At 40.9% G+C, this 26,607-nt stretch overlaps 1 protein-coding gene across 1 annotated transcript in view; it reads left to right on the top strand.

Moving 5' to 3' along the window:
* Positions 1-2,703: 2,703 nt before the first annotated feature.
* LOC127007976 (nuclear pore complex protein Nup153-like) overlaps positions 2,704-26,607 on the top strand; it is a 37,372-nt gene continuing 13,468 nt past the window's right edge. Inside the window, exons 1-4 of the mRNA XM_050879521.1 lie at positions 2,704-2,943; positions 6,821-7,005; positions 14,233-14,970; positions 18,252-18,590. Coding sequence (XP_050735478.1) covers positions 6,985-7,005; positions 14,233-14,970; positions 18,252-18,590 — 1,098 coding nt within the window. The 5' untranslated portion in view covers positions 2,704-2,943; positions 6,821-6,984. The remainder of the gene's footprint in view (positions 2,944-6,820; positions 7,006-14,232; positions 14,971-18,251; positions 18,591-26,607) is intronic.

Genomic DNA, 26,607 nt, shown 5'->3' with positions numbered 1-26,607 from the left:
TATCAGCCTACGCGAACTCAAAATTTACGTATTTCTTTTATTTTTTGCGCACAGAGGCAGACGAAAGAGCGGGAAATTTGAATGCATATCTCCTCGGCCACACAGCACTGCACACCATTACCATATGTGGCACTATATTTAACTGAAAACATGCACTTTAAGAACCATGAACCGCTAAGAACAACTTCCGCTCTAAAGAATGCAGGATATCTTGTTATATGTGGATGGGTGAAGAACCCATGAAAACCAACCACCCTTCGTGTCAGGTATTTCCAAAGGCCGGAAAAGGAGATTAATCGGGTTTCCATGAGTGTTTTTTTACGTTCATGATATAGTAGAAGGATCAAACTACCACCAGGGTCATAAAAGAACCTTTGGAAATGCCCCAAACGCCTACGAAATCCTTGTCAAATAATTATGTGAGCTAGGGAGGCTGCAATCTTTGAGTGCATATATACACTTCCACCTCTCAGATCAACTATTTTCAAAGGCCAGAAAGGAGATTAAATGGGTTTTCATGAGTGTTTTTTCACATTCTTGGTACAGAAGAAGGATCAAACTACCGCCAGGGTCATAAAATAACCTCTGGAATTGCCCCAAACTTCTACGAAATCCTTGTCAAACGTGTGTGCTAGGCGACCGCAATGTTATAGCCCCCATTTAGCTTCAGAGTCTTAACATAACATATTGACAGCAAATTTCATGAATTTATCTCGAAAAAATAAGAAGTTGTGTCATTTTATTATAAATGGGCGTTTTCGATAATGGCGGCCATATTGTTTTGCGTATAAAACATTAAAAAAAAGCCTAAATCAATGGGCATCCACCTGAAATATGATTGATTGATTGATTGATAGTTTATTGTTGCAGGTAAACAACAAGGGAGAAGGGAGGAACATGCCATCCCAACCCCCAGGCAGGACAGAGTGTGATTATACAACTATTAATACTATGTTCAGTAGGAGCCTTATAAACCACCTGACATGGATGCCAGCTCCTAACATTCTGTACTCCCTTGTGATTTCTAAGCCTCTCTACAGATGTTGGCACTGGTCTAATAGTGAACTCTACAATTAAGATATATTCCATCCCCGCTGTACCATATCGCCTTTAAGGAAAGATTTTGCTTTATTGTTTCATATACTCTTATTTCTTATCGGGAAACATTATATATAAAGCATTTCATTGAAAATTGAAGAAAGGATGCAAATTAAGAGTTACACCTCCGAGGCTGGCGTACCTTACACCCGAGTAACATCCTCGATCGGCTACATCCAATTTTTGTTCTGAATCCCGATGGAAGTGCGGAGGGATGTATCTTGGAGTTACATCGATCCTGAATCTCTGCCCCCTGTTGGACTATGTCTCTCCAGTATCTTCCTGTTGCCGTTCATCTAATCTAATCTGAGGGATCAAAAAGTGATGTGTCTTATCAGCCTAAACATGATCACCTGCTGGGGGCAGATTCAGAAAGCACTTACATCGATGTACCTCCGAGATACATCCCTCCGCACTTCCATCGGGATTCAAAGAACAGAAAAAGGATGTAGCCGAGGATGTAACTCGGAAATGATTGATTGATTGATTGATAGTTTATTGTTGTGCGCCAGCCCGGAGAAGGAGTAAGTCTTGCATCATTTCTTCAATCTTTAATGAAATGCTTTATATGTAATGTTTCCCGATTAGGAATAAGAGTATATGCGTCAATAGAGCAAAATTCTTCCTTAAAAAGCGATATGCTACAGCGGGGATGGAATATATCTTGTAGAGTTCACTATCTCTGTATTCATTCCCATCTAGTGCTTGGGCAATGTTCTCCGTCCCCACATTTTATTGTCTTATTGTCCAGGGGGAGGTACTGCCCCCTCCCTTGTTGTGCTTTCCTTCCTACCATTGTATCTTTTTAATTTCCTGGTGCTCCCTTCACATGTATTAATATTTGTATAATCTCACTCTGTCCTGCCTGGGGGTAGGGATGGCATGTTCCTCCCTTCTCCCTTGTTGTTTACCTGCAACAATAAACTATCAATCAATCAATCACTATATTTCGTCAGGTCCGCCAACGACTGAAGAAGAAGAAGAGGAAGACTGGTATTCTTCTTCTTCTTTTGACCTGTACAGCTTTGGATCGCTTTTTAGGTCCTTAGTAATTCAGACTCAAATACTTAACACACTTAGATATTTCACTCTTCTCTGAGCTCTGTTTTTCCGTTCACTTTGCCTACACGTACGATGTCGATCTTGCTTTTCTATTTTATTTTCCTTTTTCTTTAATTGGTCTTTCTGCTTTTCCCTTTTCTATCCTTTTGTTTGTTTTCTACTATTATATTTGTTCTTTTCATTTATCTTTTACTGCTGTATTCTTTTCTCCAAGCACACAGCTGATGGCGCGGCTGCCTTGTGATTGGCTGGCACGCGTTGCCTAAGTGATTTGGATTCGCTGGCGAGCCTGATGACGTCATGAAGGCTTTCGCCCAATCAGCTGCCTCTCTGATCCCACATCCCAGTGTTGTCACATCTACCGAAATTTCATGAGATTACTGAAATTCTGATAAATGAAAAAAAAATCCCGAAGTATTGCCGTAATCTACTGAAGTTTGATAGGTTCTCCAAAAAATATACAAAAATTATGCTTCCCGGTAGTTGAAAATCCATAAAAACTAAACGAGAGAGAGAGAGAGAGAGGGAGGTACAGAGGAGGGGTGAGGGAGGACGGCCACCAACTGGTCGGTCTTGAACGCGTTTCCTACGTGTGCTGTACGTGTACCACTGCCAGCCAGTGCCACCCCACCACCGGCCGGGCCAGTTGTCTGTTGGAACTTGGCGGATACACTAAGGTGCCAGGGCGGTGCAGGCTGCTGCCTGAGCATCTATAATAGACGGAAAGTACTGGAACAAAGCTTACGAGTATAGTACCCAGTTGTGCCTCGCCATAATTGAAAGGTAAGAAGTTATTATAGACAATGGCGTAGCTAGGTATTTATCATTGTAGGGCACCGGGCTGGGGGGTCACAATTAAATGACTACGAGGGGGGCAATAGATGACCCGAACAAGGCCTTAATTACAGCTGCATATTTTGCATTCTGACCAATATCAAGAATAAATCTAATGTATGGACTATGGAAGGTTATTAGATTTTATTATTGGGGTGTGTGTTGAGCACTAGCTGTACGTACGGTATCAAAATTTGCAAGGGTAACTGGTGTCCTTTAGTTATGTTCATTGGTGTTAAAAGTGATCAGTAGAAAGTATAATATATGTGGATTTAACCGAGACAGAGGCATGTCTCAAGCAGAGGAAAAATATTTATTGTTTTTGAGGTCGGGGGTCAGTCATCGGTAATTATTCGCGCATGCTTCCCCAGTGCTACCCAGTGGAACACGGTTCCCATACCACACTGGGTGACACGGCAGCTGTAGCCAGTGGTGGGGCATCTGGGGGGCACAGGGTTCTCACGGGGGGGCACGTGCCCACCCATGCCCTCCGTAGCTACGCCACTTTATAGATAAATATGTTTTGATTTTTTTTTTAAATAAGTGATGGCCTACGTATATATATATATATATATATATATATATATATATATATATATATATATATATATATATATATATATATATATATATATATATATATATATATATATATATATATATATATATATATATATATATATATATATATATATATATATATATATATATATATATATATATATATATATATATATGGTTAAGATTCGTTTTAGGTCCGTGTCAGTATTACCTACCTTATGAAACATCAGTATATCTTCATATATCTTTTCTACAAACCTTCAACAGTCATGGAAACCCTTTGAAAATCCAATTCAAGGACTTTTTTTTTTACTCTTGAAAATATGGGATAATGTTTACGAAAGCGCGTCGCCTCCTCTGGTGCTGGCCGCGGCGGGTGTTGCGAGAAATACCTCCTCGCTGAAATAAGTCACATATACATGAGGGGGGGGCGTAGCCCCCCCTGGTTAGAAGGGGGGGTCGAGGGGGGCGCAGCCCCCCCGTTAGTAGGTCGTAAAGTTCGGTTGGAGTAGTTTAAATATGCTCCCCGACCCTAAGCCCTCTGCGAGCTATTTTGCGGCTGCGGCGGCTGCAGCGTCGCCGCGGCCAGCAGAGGAGGCGACGCGCTTTCGTAAACATTATCCCATATTTTCAAGAGTAAAAAAAAAGTCCTTGAATTGGATTTTCAAAGCGTTTCCATGACTGTTGAAGGTTTGTAGAAAAGATATATGAAGAGATACTGATGTTTCATAAAGTAGATTATGAGATACTGGCACGGACCTAATATATATATATATATATATATATATATATATATATATATATATATATATATATATATATATATATATATATATATATATATATATAGTTACACCACCGGCCAGCACACCACACTCCACAGCACGGGCAGGCGGTGTGCCTCAACCCCAGACCACCACACACTACGCCGACACTCCCTAGGGCCGCCAACACACCTGGGCGAGGCTAGCCCCGCCCCGCTCATTTTCTCGTGACGTCGATGTGACGTTAAGCTCTGACGTATGAGTAATCATCCATCCAACCAGCAATTATGTCTTACTGCTTCACACACACACACACACACACACACACACCGTAGCAATATTTAATCTACTGTAAATATGGATGTTCCCGTATGAACTATCAGTTGGGGAGAAACAGTTTTACTCGAAGGAAATTTCTTATCCTTTACATGGAAAATGTGACTATTGGTCGTACAGTCGGCTATAGAGAGTAGTGACACACTGTCCAGTAAGTTTCGTTCAGAGAGCGACATCTGGCAACCCCTCCACGCGACATGAAAAATATTATATCCTATCGAAATCGTACTGTTGTGGTGATTGGTGGTCACAGGTGCACTCTACATAATTTTAAGATAGATATTTATGAAAAGTGCCCGTCGCTAACGCTTGATAAATATTTTTTCTTTAGGCTCTGTCGCTACATTTTGACACGAGATTTTAGTTTCGTTCAAATTTAGTCAAGAGCAATTCTAAGTTGTTTATCAAACTATGATACATTTAAAAATATACTGCACTTATTAGGAGAGATTGTTATGCCTTTTAACTAAAAACAAAAAATTCCTGACAGCCGAGATCTTGTTCTTTATAAAAAAAAAATTTATACGTAATAATAGGCTATAAACGTTCACATGATGGCGTCGTCGACCGCGGGCTTTTCCGCGCTCGCACTCGATCAACACACACACACACACACACACACACACACACACACACACACGTATTTATACTTCGATATTACGTAATCTTCGCGGAGAAATAATTGTAGATTTTTGATGATCTGAATTGTCTTTGAGGCTTTATAGTGACGGGAATTAAGGCTGCGAGTTAAACAGACCCTCAAGCCTATTTGCTGTTTGATGGTAAGGAGCATTAGTCACTGCCTGCCTCTGTGAAGGACAGCATTGCACATGGTATTTTCAAAGTTTAATAAGAAAAAGTGTTTCAGACTGTTCGTGATGTTTTACCTCGCCATCATCATCATCATCATCATCATCATGTAGAAGACATTCATTATCGCATTTCTAAATTGAAGTCATGTAATCTGGTATATTTCTAACTACATTATATTATAATATAATACATTATACAATATTATAATTTCACGGTCACACACACACGGTACACACTGAAACGCGTCACTAACATCGCCAGTGAATGCGTCACCGTGGTATAGTTGCCAGATACCGCCACCAGGCTAAACATTCTGAAAACCGTGACACTATATACTCTCTATCGTCGACTGTACATGCTGCATGTAATATGTAAGCGAGCAGTAGTTTCTGGTTTTATCCTATGTTGGTTCACCAACCTCCCCCATACCCAACCTTTCCTTCCTCAAACAATCATCCCCACCCAACTACCCAACAACAACTTTGTCGTTGGCGGGGCTAGCCTCGCTCACAGTGCCTTTAACTTTTAGCCAAGTTTACCCTAAATTTACTCTTATAACTTATAAGTGCTTCATTATCCACATGTGACACCAAATCATATTTTTGCCCATTAGGTCGGGGTCTCAATCATCCACTGCCGAAATAACATCCTTGTCCGACGCTTTGTTAAAGTTTTATTTGCGAAAAACAGGGGAACACGGCCCCTGAAGCCTTTAGTAGGAGCGGGCAAGGCAGGGCAAAGAGGCTCAAAGTGCAGGTTTTCTACTTTACTGAACAGCTCCGACACGTAGACACTGGTTTACAAGGCACATTAACTTCCAGTACACAGTGTGTGTGTGTGTGTGTGGGGGGGGGGGGGGGGGGGACACTGTACAGGGCTCACAAAAGCGGGCAGGACACACACTAGCGGGCAGCGCACATCTCTCGTCCCTCGCAGCTCAACTCTCTCTCCCCGGCGCGGCCGGCCGCTCCCCGGCCGGGCCGCCGCGATACACCCCACGCCGCCGGCCATCACCAGCATTCCGCGCCCCAAACTAGCACCCCACACACAAATAACACAAATACATAAATAACACATGAAATATACCCCCTGGCGTAACAATATATATATATATATATATATATATATATATATATATATATATATATATATATATATATATATATATATATATATATATATATATATATACTGACTTACTTTATTAGTGCATTTTGGCTGAAAAAAAACATTTGAAATTGTATTTTGTTTTCTAATTTTTCACCAACTATTGTAATAAAATATTATTTTATATAAAACATCTTATATTTTAATTAAATTTATTTCAGAAATATTACTCATAACTTTAACAGCCCACCAGTGACCGACTCCAGCAGCTTGGTCACCACCCACCACCACCACCACCGCGGGTAGGAGGTTGTAAGGCCACCACCACCACCACCACCGCGGCTAGGAGGTTGTAAGGCCACCACCGGGGCGAGAAGGTTGTGAGGCCAGCACCACCACCACCAAGCGCATGGCATCTGCAGGGAAGTGGGTGAGTCTTCAGTCAGAACATTACCGTATTAAAATCTCATATAATGCCTTTTTTTAACAACAAGGGAGGCAGCTCAAGGGCAAAATACAAAGTCAGCAACAAAAAAGCCCGCCGCTGCTCCGCCAGGATGAAAAATGAACGGGAGGCCTAAAGAGAGGTCACTTTAGGCTGGGGAGCTGTCTTGATACTCTCCTCTTGCCCCTTGTCCAAGCTGCATCCACAACTCACAAGTGATGTTTTGGGGTGTCGGCATAGTCATCTTTCAATCGCGGTGACCAAACTATTCTCTTCTGATAGTTTTTGACGAGCTGCATTCTAATCTGATATTTGTTAGGCTGGTGGATTCACACGAGCCACTTTTTAGTGGTCAGTGGCCGCCACAAAATAATGGTCAAAATAGAACACACACATCTCTATGGGTGCATGCACCCGGGCCACTTTTTTGTGGTCGCCACGAAACAGTGGTGAGTTGTGGCGGGCGGAGCCATTTTTCCGACCACGCCACAGTGGCCAGCGATAGATACCGTTGTTTCAAATGGCAGCGTGCACACGAGCCTCTATCGGTGGCCACCACCCTGCTACCCGCCGCTTTCCCTCTGCCTTGACACTGACCTGTTTGAATTTTAACTCATAATAATGTATAAGTATGACCTTCACGCATAACTCGTGTTCAGGATATGATGAATAAGCTCTTATATGCTTTCATAATTAAGGTTTCATTTCATTTCACAGTTTTGCATATTATTGGATTCTGGTGTGGATTAATTACTGAGTGTGGTAGTTTTATTTACCTGGAAGTAGAAAGTGGAAATGTTATGTAACCACAAAGACTGCTGAATTATGTCAATAGATTACATATAATGTGACTGTTTTCTTCATGTTCAGCCTTACATTACGATTATCACAAGTCTCTCTTCTACTGGCACACACTTCCTCATGTTGATGTCTTGCCGTGTTATACGCAGACCAATTACAGTCATAAGATGATCGAAGCTATCCTGTGACTTTCTGAAGTAGTCAAAAAAATTATCAGGGTGCTTTTTTAGCTCTGTTAATGATGTGTGGAATGCAGTAGTCTGTTGCTAACTATGGGGTGAACTCAGTACTTTCCTCTGCGCTTTTTACCAAGAAAACACAGACAGCTGCTACCTCTACGAGATCCATAACGCCACGTACTGATCTCATTAGTGGCCGCCACCGAGTGGCTCGTGTGCAGGGTGCAGGATCAAAGGACACAGGGTCAACTGGCGCGCAGAAAATGACGTCAGCAGGTGGAGTGAGGAGAGTTGAAATAGAAAACGAAAGTATTCACGTCGAACGGTAACTCAAATAAAATCTAAACAGGCTTTCATTGTCTTTGTCTTTGATTGACAAATATCGAATCTTCTATAGGTTTCTGTAGTGAATTTAACACACAAAGAAATTACGTACACACATCTTTCGGTAATGTTTCATACTTATACACACTATAATTCACTTGACTGTCTATATAAGCATATTTTAGACACAGTATAAAAATACAAAACACGCTAAATACCTTTTTGGCCACAATGGGAGAGCCTAACCCTTAAATCTAAGAATAATGACTGCCCGTCCCTATGTTATGGCTCACAGTAGTAAGCGTGGGATTACCTTTGTAACGGCTCACATCTTGCTGTGTAATAATAATAAGTACAATGAAAATTATAAGCTTACATTCAAATCCTCTCTAACGAGCATGATGCTACTCGATCCTCTTATAATAGGATTCACTAGTTTATCCTGTATGCATAAATAAAACATTATAGAAAATATTCCTATAAAGGTACACTTGCCTATATCTACTTAATTACATTCCTTAAAAAAAAAAAAACATTCATAAGAAAATAAGGACTCTGCAAGAGGCCAGTTGACCTACACGCGGTAGTTCCTGTAAAACTATAAACTCTAAAATCTATATCCATCCATAAATATACTGAGTGGCCCGACCCTTCGTATATTTTCCGCATGTGGCCCTCTTAAAAAAAAGTTTGGACACCCCTGACCTAGACAGACTAAGGTGCTTTCTCTAGAGCGTTAAATAGCCTACTTACAGACTTGCAGCCAGATACTGAACTACTGCAAGGCATTGTGATTAACAAGAACAAGCAACTCATACACTACCGCAGGGCACCGCTTCCAGCTGGCTGGTGTAAAGCCGTAAACCATAGCTGAACCCAAGGATTATATACTATAAGGATAGCTCACCAAGCTTTTGTTTTACCCACAATGCACTGCGGATGACGTCACACATGTAAACAAATAGTGCTCGGCGGCAAACTGGTTCACTTCACTATGTTCTCACCGTAGCGTGCTCAGTGAAAATGGTGATTGGTGTATATGGGTATTACAGTAGCTCAGCTGCGGAAAGTCGTCATGGTGTTAAATTCATTAGGTTTCCTAGAGACAAACACACCTTGAAGAAGTGGATTTTGGCCTGCAAACGAAAAGATACAGTGAAGGTGAAGTCTGCGCGGGTGAGGTCCAAACATTTTTCAAGAAAGTGATAACATTAAAGAAAAGCCAATAAAGCTCTGTAGTGAAAGTTTGGTAAAGGTAAATTCATTTAGTTAATAATTTGCATAAATATTATATAATATATATATATATATATATATATATATATATATATATATATTTTTATATATATATATATATATATATATATATATATATATATATATATATATATATATATATATATATATATATATATATATATATATGCATAAAAAAAAATACTTTCATTATATATGACAGGATTAGTTACCCCTGCAAATTAAGTTGCAGAAAACTTATGTTAATAAAAGTTAAGAAAACGAAAGCATCGACGGTAAACAGAGCAATATTTATGCAGCTTGTTTACCATGTTTCTCACATTATTTATATTATTGTATACTATTAGCCAACACAACAGCTGCCTAATTTAATTACTTATCCTTAGCAATCAAAAAAGCGCAAAATCTGACCATGAATAAGAATAAATAAGGGTTTTCTAGTACATTTTATACCGTGAGGACAGGGTGAGTGTTAACCAGATGACGCACCGCAGTCATGACATCATCGATGACGTTTCAGTGAGCTATCCTTATAGTATATAATCCTTGGCTGAACCCACCAACCTTCCGCCTGATGACGTCATGCGCCAGTTGATTCAAAATTTGACTCTCTTTCCGGTAGACCCTGTGTCCTTTGATCCTAGCAGGGTGCACCTATATACTCACCACTTTTCGTGGCGACCATTTTTTGTGGTGGCCACTGACCACAAAAAGTGTCTCGTGTGAACCCAGCCTATCGAGCTTGGTGCTCTTAAACCTTGCCTCCTAAGCTTGTCTCTTATACATTCTATAGTTTGTGGACGCTTTCAGTTTTCTTAAATTGGTTTAATTTATCAGTCCGCCACACTGGACAGCATGTGGGTGATCTTGCTCCACTCAACGATGACTTGAAAAATGAACGTGTTTTGGTGGGGGCTCGAACCTAATGATCCATGCTCAGCCCTCAGGGTCACCACGCCCTCACGCTAACCACTCGGCCACTGCCTCCCCAGAGTTCCACTTAATCTGAAGATTCACTTAAAGTTCAAATAACTGAATGTGTTGTTACATTACTTTATAAATGTTAAATGATGATCTAGTCAAGAAACATGGGCATTGTAAGGTAGCAATTATAATTATAAAGGTTACGTTTATCATCGGCACAAGGCGATAGTCTTCGTTTGTTTGTAAACAAGAGCACGTGTTCTTCACCACGCCACAGACCAGTGTGTTGTGGCGCCGCACTGAGACCTGCCTTTCACCATTACTATTGGACCATTGGGCCTGCTATTTGGTAGGATAGGATGTATTTTCTTTATTAACAATTCTATAGGAGTTCTATTGTATTGGTGAGGCTATGGCTGAGTGGTTAGTGTGCCGGTCCTGCGTTTTGCCTCGTCCTGGATGCTGTGGGTTCGAATTCGCTGCTTAACAGTATCAGTGTTAACATTTAGGTTAACTATATAATGGTTAACGATGTTAAGATTCTGATCAACAATGCCCACCACTGATTATTTGCACCTTCCTTATAGATATGTTTCTTTTTCTGGCAAAGAAAGTACATAAAACATTCTAGATGATAAATTGATTATTCCCGTCAGCTTAACGTCAGTATTTTCCACTCTGTTGTGCTATAAGGAAGTAAGATTGTAAAATTCCCAGGAATTTTAAACTGGGAAACTTTCCACGGGAATTTTCAGGAATATTCAGGAATTTTCATTAACTTTGAGAATTAAAAAAAGTTTGCCTTTTTGGTTTGGCTTTTTTAATTTTTTACTTTTTATTTTTTTATTTTTCAGCTTCAGTTTTAGGGGACTGTTGGTGAATATTCCTTAGCCCGCTGGTGGCACAGGGGCAGGATTTTTTAAGTGGTGCCTATTGAGGCTCATGAGGCTAATGAGAGTCACACTGATCCCGCGGTGAGTCTGAGCTGATGCGATCAGGACAGGACCGGCAATGGAAACTGGAGTCACTTAACTGACACGTTCAGTAGAGATGATTCATGCACAGTGCTGTGCTAACTAAGGTTCAAGACTGTTTTCTCCACACCTTAATGAAGATTATGTTGCCTGTTTAAATATAGTATTATCCAGGGCCGGTTCTAGCCATTTTGGCACCCTAGGTGAGATCAAAATTTGGCGGATGGAGTTTCAGGTTTTATACTTAAAGAGTACAGAAATGAGTTAGTCGGCCCAATATATGACATCATTAGGTGCTCAATAAAAACTGGCACAGTGCCTAGGGAGTGGAAGAGGGCAGAAGTGGTACCTATATACAAAAGTGGAAAAAAGGAAGAACCCCTAACTTACAGACCGGTGTCTCTGACCAGTGTAGTATGTAAAATATGTGAGAGATTAATAAAAGAACAATGGATGAGATTTTTAGAAGAACATAATCTAATCACAAACAATCAATATGGGTTTAGGAAAGGCTGCTCATGTGTGACAAACTTGCTGAGCTTTTACTCAAGAGTGACGGACAAATTACAGGAAAGGATGGATTGCATTTACCTAGACTTAATGAAGGCATTTGACAAAGTTCCACATTCAAGACTGCTGTGGAAACTAGAAAATAAAGGAGGATTGAGAGGGAAAATGAAGTGCTGGATGGAAAGCTACTTAAGAGGAAGAGAGATGAAAACCGTGGTTAAGGACACTAGATCGGAATGGAGAACGGTGGAAAGTGGAGTGCCCCAGGGGTCGGTTTTAGCACCAGTACTCTTCCTAGTCTATATTAATGATATGCCAGAGGGAATAAACAGCTACATGAGCCTGTTCGCAGATGATACTAAACTGCAAAGACATATAAGAAACGGTGAAGACTGCAAGGAGCTGCAAGAAGACCTAAACAAGATTTGGAAATGGAGTCAGAAATAGGAGATGAAATTCAACGTGAAGAAATGTCATGTTATGGAAATGGGAAAAAGTGTAGAAAGACCAAAATGGACACAAAATGGGAGATGGTGAAATATTAAAGAAAGTAAATGAAGAGAGAGACCTGGGAGTAATAATGCAAGATTATATGCAGCCAGAAAGTCATATAAATCGGATCTTCGGTGATACATATAACATGGTGAGAAATATAGGTATAGCATTTCACTACATGGATAAAGAAATGATGAAAAAATTAATTACTACTATGATCAGACCTAAGCTAGAATACACGGAAACAGTGTGGTCTCCACATATGAAGAAACACATACAAAAACTAGAAAGAATACAGAGGATGGCAACAAAAATGGTTCCAGAACTGGAGGGACTGACATATGAAGAGAGACTAAAGGAAATGGACTTGCCAACACTAGAACAAAGAAGAGAAAGAGGAGACCTAATACAAATATATAGGCTATTGAGTAAAATGGAAGAAGTAGATAACGAGAAATTCCTACTAAGAGAAGAACCTTCCAGCAGGAATACTAGAGGACATAGTAAAAAGTTGAGGAAGGGAAGATGCCCAAGAGACATAAAGAAATATAGCTTCCCACAAAGAAATATAGAGGTTTGGAACAGACAAAGTGAAGAAATAATATCAGTGAAGAGCGTGCAGAGCTTTAAGGAAAAGTTGGATAATTATAGATACGGAGACGGGACTACACGAGCGTAAGCCCAGGCCCTGTAAAATTACAACTAGGTAAATACACACACCACGTACAGAGAGAGAGAGAGAGAGAGAGAGAGAGAGAGAGAGAGAGAGAGAGAAGGGGTAAGGTAAGTAGTACTGCAGCAATCATAAAACTACAGCTTACCTGGGAAATAAGTCTGTAGGTTAACCCTTCCCAGAATTGTACAACTCCAAGCAGACCTACAAAAACATGAATGTTGGTATTGTAATTGCATGAAAATACAATTTTTTGCTGCTTGAAAAGTTTTAATTTATAGTTATATTATCCAAAATGGGTTTATTTATTGATACAAATACTATTGTGGGAACAGCGATTAGTGGGCTTTTTTTACACCTTTTTTCTGTTGCCTTTGAGCTGTTTCCTTAGCTGTAAAAAAAAAAAAAAAATACACCTGTGAAATATATGAAAATTCCCGATTGTTACCAATTAAACTTCCAGGGACCTGATTCTTTCCTGGAAAGTTTCTATTTTCCTGGAAACGTACCAAGTTTTTGCAACCCTATAAGGAAGACTTCCTCTTTCCACTGATTTCTGTCAACCAGCAGCTCCAGGGAAGACGACACTCACGTCTTGACCCTCCTGGTGGGCGGGGCTTCGTCCACTTAGAACACAGACTGTAGCAAGAGCCGTAGGACTGTCCAGTGTGTCGGACAGCCTGTTACCAGTGTGACTGTGTGGTGCCTCCAGTGTGCTCCTGCTGTAGTGCCTCCCTCACACTGCCTCTCTATTTCAGGATACCAACCCTGCTGGACAGCCTGTTACCAGTGTGTGAGTGTGTGCTGCCTCCAGTGTGTTCCTGCTGTGGTGCCTCCCTCACACTGCCTCTGTTTCAGAATAACAACACTGATGACTGTCCTGTGTGCCAGACAGCCTGTTACCATGTGTGTGACTGTGTGCTGCCTCCAGTGTGTTCCTGCTGTAGTGCCTCCCTCACACTGCCTCTGTTTCAGGATATCAACCTTGCTGGACAGCCTGTTACCAGTGTGTGAGTGTGCTACCTCCAGTGTGTTCCTGCTGTAGTGCCTCCCTTACACTGCCTCTCCGTTTCAGGGTGACAACCCCGTGGACTGTCCAGTGTGCCTGACAGGCTTTGATGACTTAGTACAACAGCTGCGCATTCTTCCCTGTGGCCACAGTGTCTGCACACTGTGCATAGATAAACTGAAGGAGCAGGGCTGTGTTACCTGTCCAGAGTGCCGCATCAGCCATGTCGTACCCAAGACAGGACAGTTCCCTATCTGCTATGCTCTTGAGGCAGTCATCAGAATGATGAGAAATGCTAAGGTGGCAGCAGCAACAGCAGCCTCACCGCCACCCAGTGCCGGTAAAGGGAAAGAAGAAGCAAGGGAAGCTGGCAAGAAGATAGCAGCGGGCCTCTCCAAAAAGATGCGCTCCTCTCTGCGGGAACAGGAGGCCACAGTTGTGGCCGCCATCACCGCCTGCCAGGAGGCTCAGGCACAGTTGGGCCAGTATGAGGCCACCCTGACAGGCTGGGGCAAGCAGCAGCAGCAGCTGGAGGACGGCCTCCTGGGACTGGTGGACCAGAGCAGGAGTGCCAGGGAGCTTGTGCAGCAGGAAACGTTCCGTGTGGCAGCCAAGAAGGAGGAGGCAAAGAAAAGGGAGCAGAAGCTGCAGGCTGTGCTGGAAACGTTGCGCACTCCTACAACAAAGCAAGAGGCATTCAAGGTTTTGGGTGAAGTGTTCAACTGCACCAGTGAGGCGGAGCAGGTGTTGGAGGAGTGCCAACAGTGTTTCCCTGATGCCGGCATTCTCACAACCGCCAGGAAGGTGAGTGTTCCAATACTGCATCTGTGCCCAGGGCCCTCAACCACTCGAGTAAACACAGCAGGCAACACACATGGGCATACACAATGGTGTACAAGGATACACAGAGGGGGTATGCACAAGGGTACACACGGGGCATACACAATGATACAGGGGGCACACACAAGGGTACACACAGGGGGCATACACACGGGCACACACAAGGGGCATACACAAGGGTACACACAGGGGGCACACACAGTGGTGCACACAGAGGGCATACACAATGGTATGGTACACACAGGGCATACACAAGGGTAAACATGGGGCATGCACAAGGGTATATATACACAGGGGGTATACATAGATACACACAGGGCATATACAAGGGTACACACGGGCATACACAAAGGTACACACAAGAGGCATACACAAGGGTAGGTACACACAGGGGGGGATATACAGGGGTACACACAGGAATGATACCAATAGAAACAACATTATAAGGAAAGAAATTGACAGTATAATAAACTCGACTGAAGACGAACCCATGATCCTCCTCGTAGACTTCAATGGCCATGTGGGTTTTTTTGGGCCACAACAACTAGATAACAACGGGGAAAAAGTCTTACATTGGATAGTAGATAAAAACCTTATATCATTAAATGGTGACCAAAATTGTGAAGGAGAAATTACATGGGAAGGCAGAGGTTTTCAAAGTGCAATAGATTTTATAATAGTGAGCCAAAGCATGTATGGCAAATTCATTAACATGATAATAGATGAAAAGAAAGAAAAATCTGACCTATCAGACCACAACTTACTAATAGCGTATTTTGATATATGGACTCATAATAAAGAAAATGGATAAAGTGATGAAAAGAAAATTATCACATACCAAAAACTAACGACAAGCAATAAATAGTTATAAAATACACATAGAAAATGTATTAAAAAGAAAAAAAAAGTCTCTGGAAGAACTAGAAAATACCATGAAAGAAGCATGCAATAAATTCTTGGACAGACAAATACAAAGAAGAATAAAACAAAATACAAAAGATATAGAACCAGTCTGGATAACTCAAGAGATAAAAAGTGAAATAAGTAAAAGGAGGACCTATAATAAGCAAGCAAGAAAACATAAAACACTGAAGAGAAAGAAAGATACAACAACTTGTACCAAACACAAAAAACTAAAGTTGAGCATATGGTGTGGGATGCAATATCAGTAAAGGAAAATAAAATTACAAAGAGATCAGGAATGGACAAAACAAAGATACCATGATATGGGATAACATTAAGAAACTAAAAGGAGAAACCATTGTAAAAAAAAGATATATTGCTATATGATCCTGACGAAAGAAAACTGGATATATCTGAACACCCAAAAAAATTAGAAGACTTCTGGAACACTGTATACAGAGCCAGAGAAAACAAGATTGAAGAGGTATGGAATAACGAAAGACAGTGCTAGTATGAAAACGAGCTGGTAGTGTTACAATACAGAATAAATGATTACATTAAAGTTAAAAATGGAGACAAGTGGACCTTGTGGAAAGTGGATATCAAGTGAAGGGAACATTTAGACATGGTTGTACAGTGCAAAAAAATTGACATCCCGCCTATGAAGGAGACAGATATCTATATATCAAAAGAAGAAGTTAAACGACAGTTAGGTAAAACTAAATATAAAAAAGCTCCAGGACCAGACGGACTAAAAACAGACCTTTACAAAATTCTAGAAAACGGTGACCTGTATGTGGCACAACTTTCAAACTGTTTCAATAATATAATAGAAAAAGGAGAGATAAGTGATAATTGGAAAACATCTAACAATATAATAATCCAGAAAAAGCCCAAACCTACTGCAGCTGACCTAAGGCCCATAGCCTTAACAAATACTTCATACAAATTTTTATGTGGATCCTCAGACAAAAGTTGGAAAAACACATGAAAGACACAGACAATATCAGTGAACTGCAATCAGGCTTCACAGAAGACAGAAGAATGATAGATAATTTATACATACTAAAATATTGCATTAATCAGAGTTAACTGATTGTGACCTCACTTGATTTTAAAAAAGCTTTTGATTCAATAAACAGAAAAAGACTATCACAGCGCTGATGAATTACAAAGTCCACCCCAAAATTATCAGTCTTGTAGCAAACATATATTCAGATGACCTCACTAATAACATATTTCTAAACGGAACTAAACAGACAACAATAAATATAAATGGTATAAGGCAAGGATGCAATACCTCGATGTTCCTGTTTACAATTTTAACCTATGAAATAATTACAGAACTAGAAATGATGGACATAGGTTTTAAAAATGAACACTTCAAAATACCTATTTTATATTATGCAGATGACAGCTTACTTTTATCACACTCAATAGAAGAAGCAGCTGAAAGTTAAAAAAAAATATACAGCAAATAGCAGAAAGATATGGATTAATAATAAATAGAGAAAAGCAATATCCTTACGTATAACAAAAAAGAACAAGAAAATAGTATTGAAAAGATTCTAGTAACTCAAAGTATAACATACCTGGGAGTCAAAATAACCAACAACAAAAACTTCTGCAATGACAAAAAAAACAAAGACTAACAAAAGCTAGTGAGCTAGAAAGTGAGGAGTGTCTGTGGAGCAGAAGTAGAAACCTTAGAACATTTTCTGCTGGACTGTGAAAAATATACAGAAATAAGACAAAACCAAAACTTTATACAGAACACAGAAATCCAAAGCAGAGACTGCTTAACCCAGTAGTGGCGACGGGCCAAATTTGTGGCTTTACCGTGTAGCAGCGACGGGCCAAATTTGTGGCTTTACCATGTAGCAGCGACGGGCCAAATTTGTGCCATGATATAAACCCCCCAAAATAGATGATACATAATCTGATCACAATTGCTTTGATATATATTATGAAATGGTTTGTGTGAGGGGTGATTTTTTCTCATTTTCTCACTTGAAGGGACTATTAAGAAACATGATCCCCGCTGCTACCAGGTTAATAGCCGATATAATAGTGTTTCAACCATTAACTCTGGAAGAAATTGAAGATAGAAAAACCTATATCGTAACAATATGGAACAAGAAAAAAGAAAACCGAACAAAACTAAAAGACACAACAATACCACAACAACACAAAGGTACACACAAGGGGCACAGAATAAGGTACACAGGGGCACACACAGGAGGCTTTCAGAGGGGTAAACACAGGAGGCATACACAGGAGTACACATCGGGGGCATAGAAAGGGGTGTGAACATTTTCCCTAACCCAGTATTGTTGTTTCAGGTGAGAGAGGCATCTAGTGCAGCCCTGGAGGCCGCCCAGGCTGTCCAGGCAGCTCCGGAAACTGTTTCTACAGAAGAGCCGAGGCCCCAATCAGAACCAAAAGAGCCCAGTTCCCAGTCAGACCCAGAAGAGCCCAGTTCCCAGTCAGACCCAGAAGAGCCCAGTTCCCAGTCAGACCCAGAAGAGCCCAGTTCCCAGTCAGACCCAGAAGAGCCCAGTTCCCAGTCAGACCCAGAAGAGCCCAGTTCCCAGTCAGACCCAGAAGAGCCCAGTTCCCAGTCAGACACAAACCTTACCATCATGGAAAAAGTGAAGTTCATCTTAGAGCCAAGCTTGAAGGTCAGTACCCCCCCCCCCCCCTGAGTGCCACTCTTGTTGCAGCAGTCCCTGCAGTGTTACCTTACCTTGTCACTGTATGATTTCTGTTATCCTCACCTCAACACAGCACTGCAGGAGGATCCACCTCTTTTTAAAAATAGCCTGAGGGTCTTGATTTTGATGTATGTTATGAAGAATAATATCCTGATCATCTTACATAAACATACAGTGAATTGTATATTTTTTTTTTTCGTGTTATTTTTTAAATGAATTCTATCTCCTCCTTCATTTCTGCACCATTTTTGAGGGGGGGCCTTTGCACACAAAATACTTTATAACCTTCCTCAACGAGTTAGTAAAAAAAGATTGTTAAAACCTTTTCATTTAGTCGTAAAAAATATATATATGAGTAATTTGCAGTCCAGACTATCACTACTGTATTATGCAAACAAGAAATGACATTGATAGTTTTTTTTCAAACTTTTTTCTTTAACCCTTTCATTGCTAAACGCTTGCATCGGGCGTTAGGCGTATTTGCTGGTGGCGCTAAATGCTCGCTGCGACCTCCACCTGCACTCAAATCTCCCGTGTATGAGAGTGTTCCAACACTAATTCTCACAACACAGGATTGCCAATTGAGTGGATTCTTCACTAAATTTGGTGGAAAATCATATCAGCCCAGCGCGGCAAATGTACGGACGAGTAACTGGTGGATGTTCTTGCCCAATATAGCGGCATTTTTGCATAGCTTCACCTATCACCTGACTGATTCTTTGACCAAATAGTTGTAAATATTGCAGTTGGCAATACTCCCTTGCCAGAATCTGAAGAAAAGATGTCCGCAGTTCCCTCAATATGGCTGATCATCCCACACGCACCGACGTAAGTGTTAACATTCAACACTCCCTGAACGTGCATGTACCTTCGCAAGAGAGGCATACATAACCGACTCCTATAGATCTGGACCTCCTCTTTCCAATGGTGTTGTTGTTTTTTAGCTGTGATGAATAGTTTTTGAGATACAGAGGTTAAAAGAGACCCCCCATTGGGCTCCCCGAGCGCTCCTGAGGGGATAGTCTCGTTGTGAGCGCTTAGCAATGAAAGGGTTAACATGCCTAGCTTCTAAACCTTCAGTTTTATGTCAATTGCATGAAAACTAAAGGAGGAGATGCATTTTATACATGTATTACTCCTAGTTTTGAGAAAACGGCGATTATTTTTTTTTTTCCATTTTCATGTCATAGTACAAATACATTTATAATGTCCCAGACCTGTTATTGTTTGACTCCTTAGGATTCATTAATCACATATCAATGCATTTATCTAATGATCTGGCTCGTGGTTCCCCCTTTCAAAGGTATTAATTACTCTAGGCGTAGGGTATCACGTAGGGTATCTTGATGCGCCAAGTCATGCATTGTTGCCAGGTTTGATCTTCAAGACTCGCCTGGTTTATACTCATTGCTTACAGAGTCATCTACTTTTCTTCTCTCTTTGCCTTTGGTTGGAGAGGTAATTCTTCTTCACTCTCTGTGTTTCAACCCTTTACTATATTGATGTTTGTTCCGAACATGCTTGTAAGTGGATGACTCTTGTCATGGCCAAAATTGTGTTCTACCTCTGTAACTGGTGGCAAATTTCACTCTTAAGTATCCTGCATACAGGGGGTCCTCAGGCTATGACGTTTCGTGATTGTGACACGGTCCCCATAAATGATTAAATAATTCTTGTTTCAACTTTCAACGTTTGCTTCGTAAATATGAACTTGGTGTGGGAACTAGTGTGTTGCAAGGTAAAGAGAATAGCCTTTTACCTTGGTTTGTTGAGCGTGGCAGAAGAATACGTCATCACCAAGCATTTGAGGCCGGCGCGTTGTTTTCATTCCGCTCTCTTTGGTTTGTGTTCTTTTTTCAGTAACTTTTGGCCTTCATTATGTCTCCCAAGCATAAGGCAGACTCTTCTGACTGCAGTGCTCCAAAGAAAACAAAAGCCATCACAATGGAAGTGAAATTAGACATTGTGAAGCGATTGGAAACAGGAAAAACGGCAACGAACATTGGTCGTGTGCTGAACTTTCTTTGTTACTTTTTCATTTTATTATTCTATATTTATGGCCTAGAAGTGTTTTCATACAAATATTTACTATCTTATTTTGACTTTAGTCGCAAGCACTTATCAAAAAACTTACAACCGTAACCTAACCTATGAAGACGATGGTCCTCCCTCAACTAAACCAAACATCATCCCATGTAAACCTAATGGGGAGAGTAACCTATAGTCACTATACATAGTAACCTATCAGCTCATTAAAATATATACTAACCTAATGAATTGAATGAGCCAGGAAGACAGCAGGCAGGAAATTAGACTGGAAATGGCAATTTTAAAGTGAAACTTGTTTCTCTGGGACTTCTAACAATTACATCTAAATACAATAAATTATACTAATGTTAATAAAATTGTAGTTGATCATTCTCATTTTATTTATTGGTTAACGAGAGAAAATAAATGATTGATACAAGGCTCTGTCATTAAAAATATTTCTTGCACACGAGCCATGCAAAATGAAGCAGCATTGGACTTTATAATCTTTTTTTATTTATATAACACTATTTGCTGAGTATCTGCTTTGGGTGTACCTATCAGTCTCGCTTTCGACAAACTTTATCAAAAACATTAGGGCGTCAAAAAACTGGACAGAAAGCGTAGCATCCATTGTTTGATCTCCATGGGGTACAATGGCATCTGCTTCCAGTGCTACACTCTGCCCTCATCCTCTGGCCTGAAAAATCATCACCTTTGCCCTGCCCACCCTCCTGGTAGCAGTTGGGGTCCACCCAAGGTCTTGGTTCACCCCACACAATAACCACCAGTCAGTTGAGGGCAGAGTGTAACATTCTGGAAGTGTAAGTCAGGGACCTCGCTGAGACACAAACCTAATCCTATATATATTTTTTTTGGGGGGGGAGGGGGGGGTAGAGTCCCTTGATAGAGAGAGTCCTGACAACCTACGATTTGGATGCCATTATTGGCCCTGTTTTTGCCATGCTTTTCAAACGCTAGCACACGCTCTCTTTTGTATTTCTGTTTCACAGCCATACGGGTCGTCCACTGAAACTGAGCACACTTGTGTCAGACCTGCACACATTCCTCTAACAGCCAGCTGGGAGCCAGCAGCCAATGAGCTCTGGGAAAGTAAATAAGAGACAGTTTGTGTCTACATCAACAGGTATCGCCAACCCACCATTACGCCCTTACACTTTACTATAATTTGGTCACCTAGCCTTATGATCAGCCACTGTCTCTGTATAGGCACTCAGTATCCCACGCAGCCTGTGATATAGGTGGGTCAAGGCGGGCTGCTGACGACCTTGAGAGGTGGCAGCGCTCAAAGGGTACAGAGAGACCAAACAAGTTTGGGTGCCTCTCTTTGAGTGTTGCTGCTGTGATGGATGGATTTAACAATACTCATAGCTGTAAAACAGTATCAGTAGCAGTTGGGGAAGTCTTTCTATTACCTACATGTCCCTTCATTGCCTGACGTACCGTTGCCTGCATGGAGGGACGCTGCCTCCTGAACGTCATGAGCCTTGATATACTTGTCATGGGTCATGTGGCTGACACACTACCCAGGCTCCATCAATGCAAAGGCACTTTGCTTCCTTTCCATTACCTGCTTGCAGTAAAATTTAGCATATGGAGAGAAAATTAGTGTAAACTAATTATCTGGAGGTGAAGGGGGCCCTGATTCCATTACTCGCCGTGCTGCTCTCTTTATTGTGTTAACAACTTCACACACACACACACACACACACACACACACACACACACACACACACACACACACACACACACACTATTGCTGCAATAAATGTTCTGTGCATCCAAGGTGTTGTGAAGATAAGTCATCAGTGATTATAATTCAATAACATTTAATTTAATTTAAATACTTATTGTTGATTAAAACAAATAATACAGTAAAATACTAAGGCCATGTAAACATGTTTCATTTTGCTTGAGTGTCAAAATAGCTGGGTTTAGAGAATACTGTAGGAAAATGTCTTCAACATATATAATGACATTGGTACCATGAAAATGAACACTGTGCAACCTTATATATTAGGCTATTAAATAAAGATGCAATTACAACCCAACCTAGAGGAGTTTCTAGCTGAAGACCCTTCACATGAGTAAATAGTAACCTAACCTATCACCGCTGAAATAGTAATATTTCCCCGCATTTTAAAATCTCATACACGAGTAATAATAATGAAAACAGTTACCAGAGTGGTGATTAGCAAATACAGTCTAAACAATAATGTGTTAACTTTTAGAGTGAGTTGCGTGTGATTCTAGAGTTTTACCAAGACAGGTAAAGATAGCTTCTGTTCATTAAACTCTTGTAACACGTATGTGGGTGAGATCACATCCAATAATTTTGGCCATAAGGGCCACAGCTTCCCTCATCAGCTTTGATGTCTGAACCTGAGGTGAATGATTGTTTCAATCCTAATTGTAGCTGTGTCTTTCTCACAATGATTTACATGGACAGTACAAAGGGAGGGCGGTTATGACAGCAAGACACACACAATGGCAGTGTGTGTGTCTTGCTGTCATAACCGATGGTTTCCTCCCAAGATGACTGAGTGTTAGCGCCCCTGTCTTCTCAGCGGCCTTGCAGTTAAATACTATACACTTTTTATCCCCTCTGTGGCATGTTGCTACAGCCGAAGGCTAGGCAGCAAGGCATTGTTACATTAAAAAGCAGCCGAATCCACTTCCAAAATAGTAAAATAACGCCTTTATTACCTCAGTTCAAAGTCGGCGCGGTGCTCGAAGGGCCAAAAATGGCGCCCAGCAACCTTATACACAGGACCGCCTATGTCGGGACTCTCTATAAAGGGACTCTCGAGGAGGGGGGGGGGGGGGTTGCTCACTTGCTTGATGCCCTAATAATGTTTTTGATAAATTTTGTCAAAGGTGAGACTGATACACCTAGAGAAGGTACTCAGCAAATGTAATATAAATAAATAAAAAATTATAAGGTCCAATTCTGGTTGATTTTGCATGGCTTTTACACAAAAAAGATTTATAATGAGAGAACCTTGCAAGCATCAGTCATTTATTTTTTATCGTTTACCAATGAATTAAACAACAAGAATGATCAACTACATTTTAACAACAATATCAGGTATCACTTATTGTAATGAAGTGTAATTGTTACAAGTCCCAGAAAAACATGGGTAATTTATGATAACTGAAAGAATAGTTCAAACTTCGTGAGCCCAAAGACTTAGGCGGCAGTGACACCCGCTGGCTGGCAACTCTGAATATACCCCATTCAGCTTAAAAAATTGCCCATCAGGTTGAGAATTGAAAAAGCAAACCTAAGCTTTGAGGGCAGACCATGAGTGCTTCCAAAGACAACCTCAGGGGCTTGGGAGGTGGTTCAGCACAGATCATGAGTCTTCCCAGTTACTTGGTTTCTGCAGCGATGGTCTGTCCTTTACCTGTTGAAATATCAGATATCAGATGCTAAGCGTATTCCCACACCCACACCAGGCCAGAGGGGCAGCTTCCTGGACTCTTCCTATACTGATGCATTCCACAGGCATTGACCACCTCTCAGGCCTTCTGCCCCTCCCTCCAGTAAACTTTTGACACCCTCCAAGGTAATGTGAAAATTGTAGACAAGTAACTGTATTAACTCTTAAATGATGGCCATGGTTGATTTAATAAAATCCTCTCCAGTCTAGTTGGCCGCTGCACGCCACTGATTTTGAATGTGTGGCTCAAGTTTCATGAGTTGATATTTAATGTGTTCTTTGACAATTTATCTGACTCTTGTGGATTTAAGAAATGTCATTAGTCCTTACTGAGCCACCATGGAACCCATATCAAGCACCTTGAGAAAGATTAGGAAAACACATTGAGGAGGAAAGGACATGATAGAAAGTAAAGGATTAATCTGAGTAGTGACAGCAATGATTGATTCATTGTGAGCAGTGACAGCAGCAATGAGTGATATTGTCAATTCTCCATCTGTACTGCACTCTATGCCATCAAAGGCTTCCACCACAAATGCATGTAAGAAGGGATTGCGTCAGGCATGTTTTAGGGGCGAAGCATGTGGTCATGCCATTCTCATTCTCCTCATGCCTCACCACTATACCCTTCCTTCCCTAATTCTTCACAGCTCAAATTTATCTAATTCTTCACCAAACCTTGCTTCCTCACCCTCACATGATCATCCTTCACCAGCTTTTCCTACCTCTTCACCTGATCCTTCCTGTTCCAATCCTGTTTTGCCATGTCTTGATTTTTCTCTCCCACTCTTGCCCATCCTGCCTTCATCCCCTTATCATCCACTCTCATCACCATTGCCTGGGCTTTCGTGTCACAATCCCTTTAATTAAAACCTTCCACCATCCCCATTCAGCTCCAAGGAGGCGTAAGAATGAGGAGTGCAGTATATTCTGTCTAGAGTATTTCAGTGCAAAGAGCTATTCATATTATTGACATTCAATCGTCAGAGGAAGAAAGAAAAAGTTTGAAATATATACCATATTTCCTGCCATATAAGACGCACCAGAGCATAAGACATGGCCGTTGTCACATGAACACCTGAGCTGGGCTCTCTGTTTTTCTAATCTTTTCATTTTTTTACCAATTCATTGTCCATAGCCACCTCACTCTCCCCGTACCTCCCTTCCCCACCCCTCCTCGTCCCCATCTTAACTGCCCCAAAACTTTTAAGGGAAAGGCTGAGGAAGTGGGAATCTCCCTCCTGTCCAGCCAAAAGTGTTCACGTGACAACGGCCGTGACTACCTATAATTTGGCAAGGCATGCTTAGAAAAAAAAAAAAAAAAAAAAAAAAAAAAAAATTTCCCTGAACTTAATGTATATGCAGTATTACATTTGACCACCTTCCTTACAGTTATTACTAATATACCGTTTGTTGCTTTGACGAGTAGTGCTTTTACCCTGAGCAGCTGTGACTTTGAAATGGTAAACGAAAGGGTTGGTTTGTATATTCACTCACTATGCAGTGTACAGACAATAACTTTCACCGAGCTACTGAGGGAACTAATCACACGGTGATGCTACATTCGATGGGAAAGTAATTGGTCTTGATCTTGACTTTCAGGGACCGTATACCTACTTTCAATTAGAAATAGATGTTGATTAATTTCTGTCAATCATATTATGTTTTGATATAGTTATCTTACAATGTGAAACAGGATATCGGTTCTTTCGGACATGTATCACAGAAAATGTCAGCTGACCGGGTCGCTGCACAGCAGAAATACCCCCAGACTAATCCACCCAAGTCTGCCTCATGGTCGCCTAGGTTTCACGTCAGGCAGCACCCTGCTCCACTAAAATTGTTCCCGTGTAATAGCTGCTTTAACCATCACCACTGAGGTACCCGGCTCACTGGTGACTGGCCCACCATGGCGGTGTTGTCTAATGTGTTTACGCCGCATCACACGTGGCGCATCTTCTTCTTGTAACCTGTACAGTTTTATCGCTTCACATGTCCTCCTCCTCTCTTCTGCTTATTTACACTTTCCTTTTTCATTGCATCACACTATTCATTATTTAAATCAGTCAAAATTTGTACCTTCAGCATATACCGCGCAGGGGTAACTTTTTTCTGAGTGAAAAAAAGTGCACTTTATACGCCGAAAAATACTGTATATTTCTTTCCGAGGAGATTTGGGAACTGTTGTGTCAAATGGAGGTGTTTTGGTTGTTGGTAACAATAACCCCTAGGCCTACCAAAACCTAACCATCGGGGTATAAGACGCAGGGTGATTTTTTATTATTATTATTTATTTATTTTATTTATTTATTTATTTTTTTTTTTATAAAGAAAAGTGCATCTTATATGACAATTTGCCCCAACACCCTCACCCCTGTTGACTTAAGTATGTGCTGTGAGGCCACCTCGAAGCTGCTTGGAATACCATTACATATCAGCAGCTCACAAAACTACCTATACCTAACACGCACTTTAATGTAACTATTACCTGA

Source organism: Eriocheir sinensis, chromosome 36 (genome assembly GCF_024679095.1).
Source record: "Eriocheir sinensis breed Jianghai 21 chromosome 36, ASM2467909v1, whole genome shotgun sequence".
NCBI classification, from domain to species: domain Eukaryota; kingdom Metazoa; phylum Arthropoda; class Malacostraca; order Decapoda; family Varunidae; genus Eriocheir; species Eriocheir sinensis.
The sequence above is the reverse complement of the archived record's forward strand: the minus strand, read 5'-3'. Positions and strand labels throughout refer to the sequence as shown.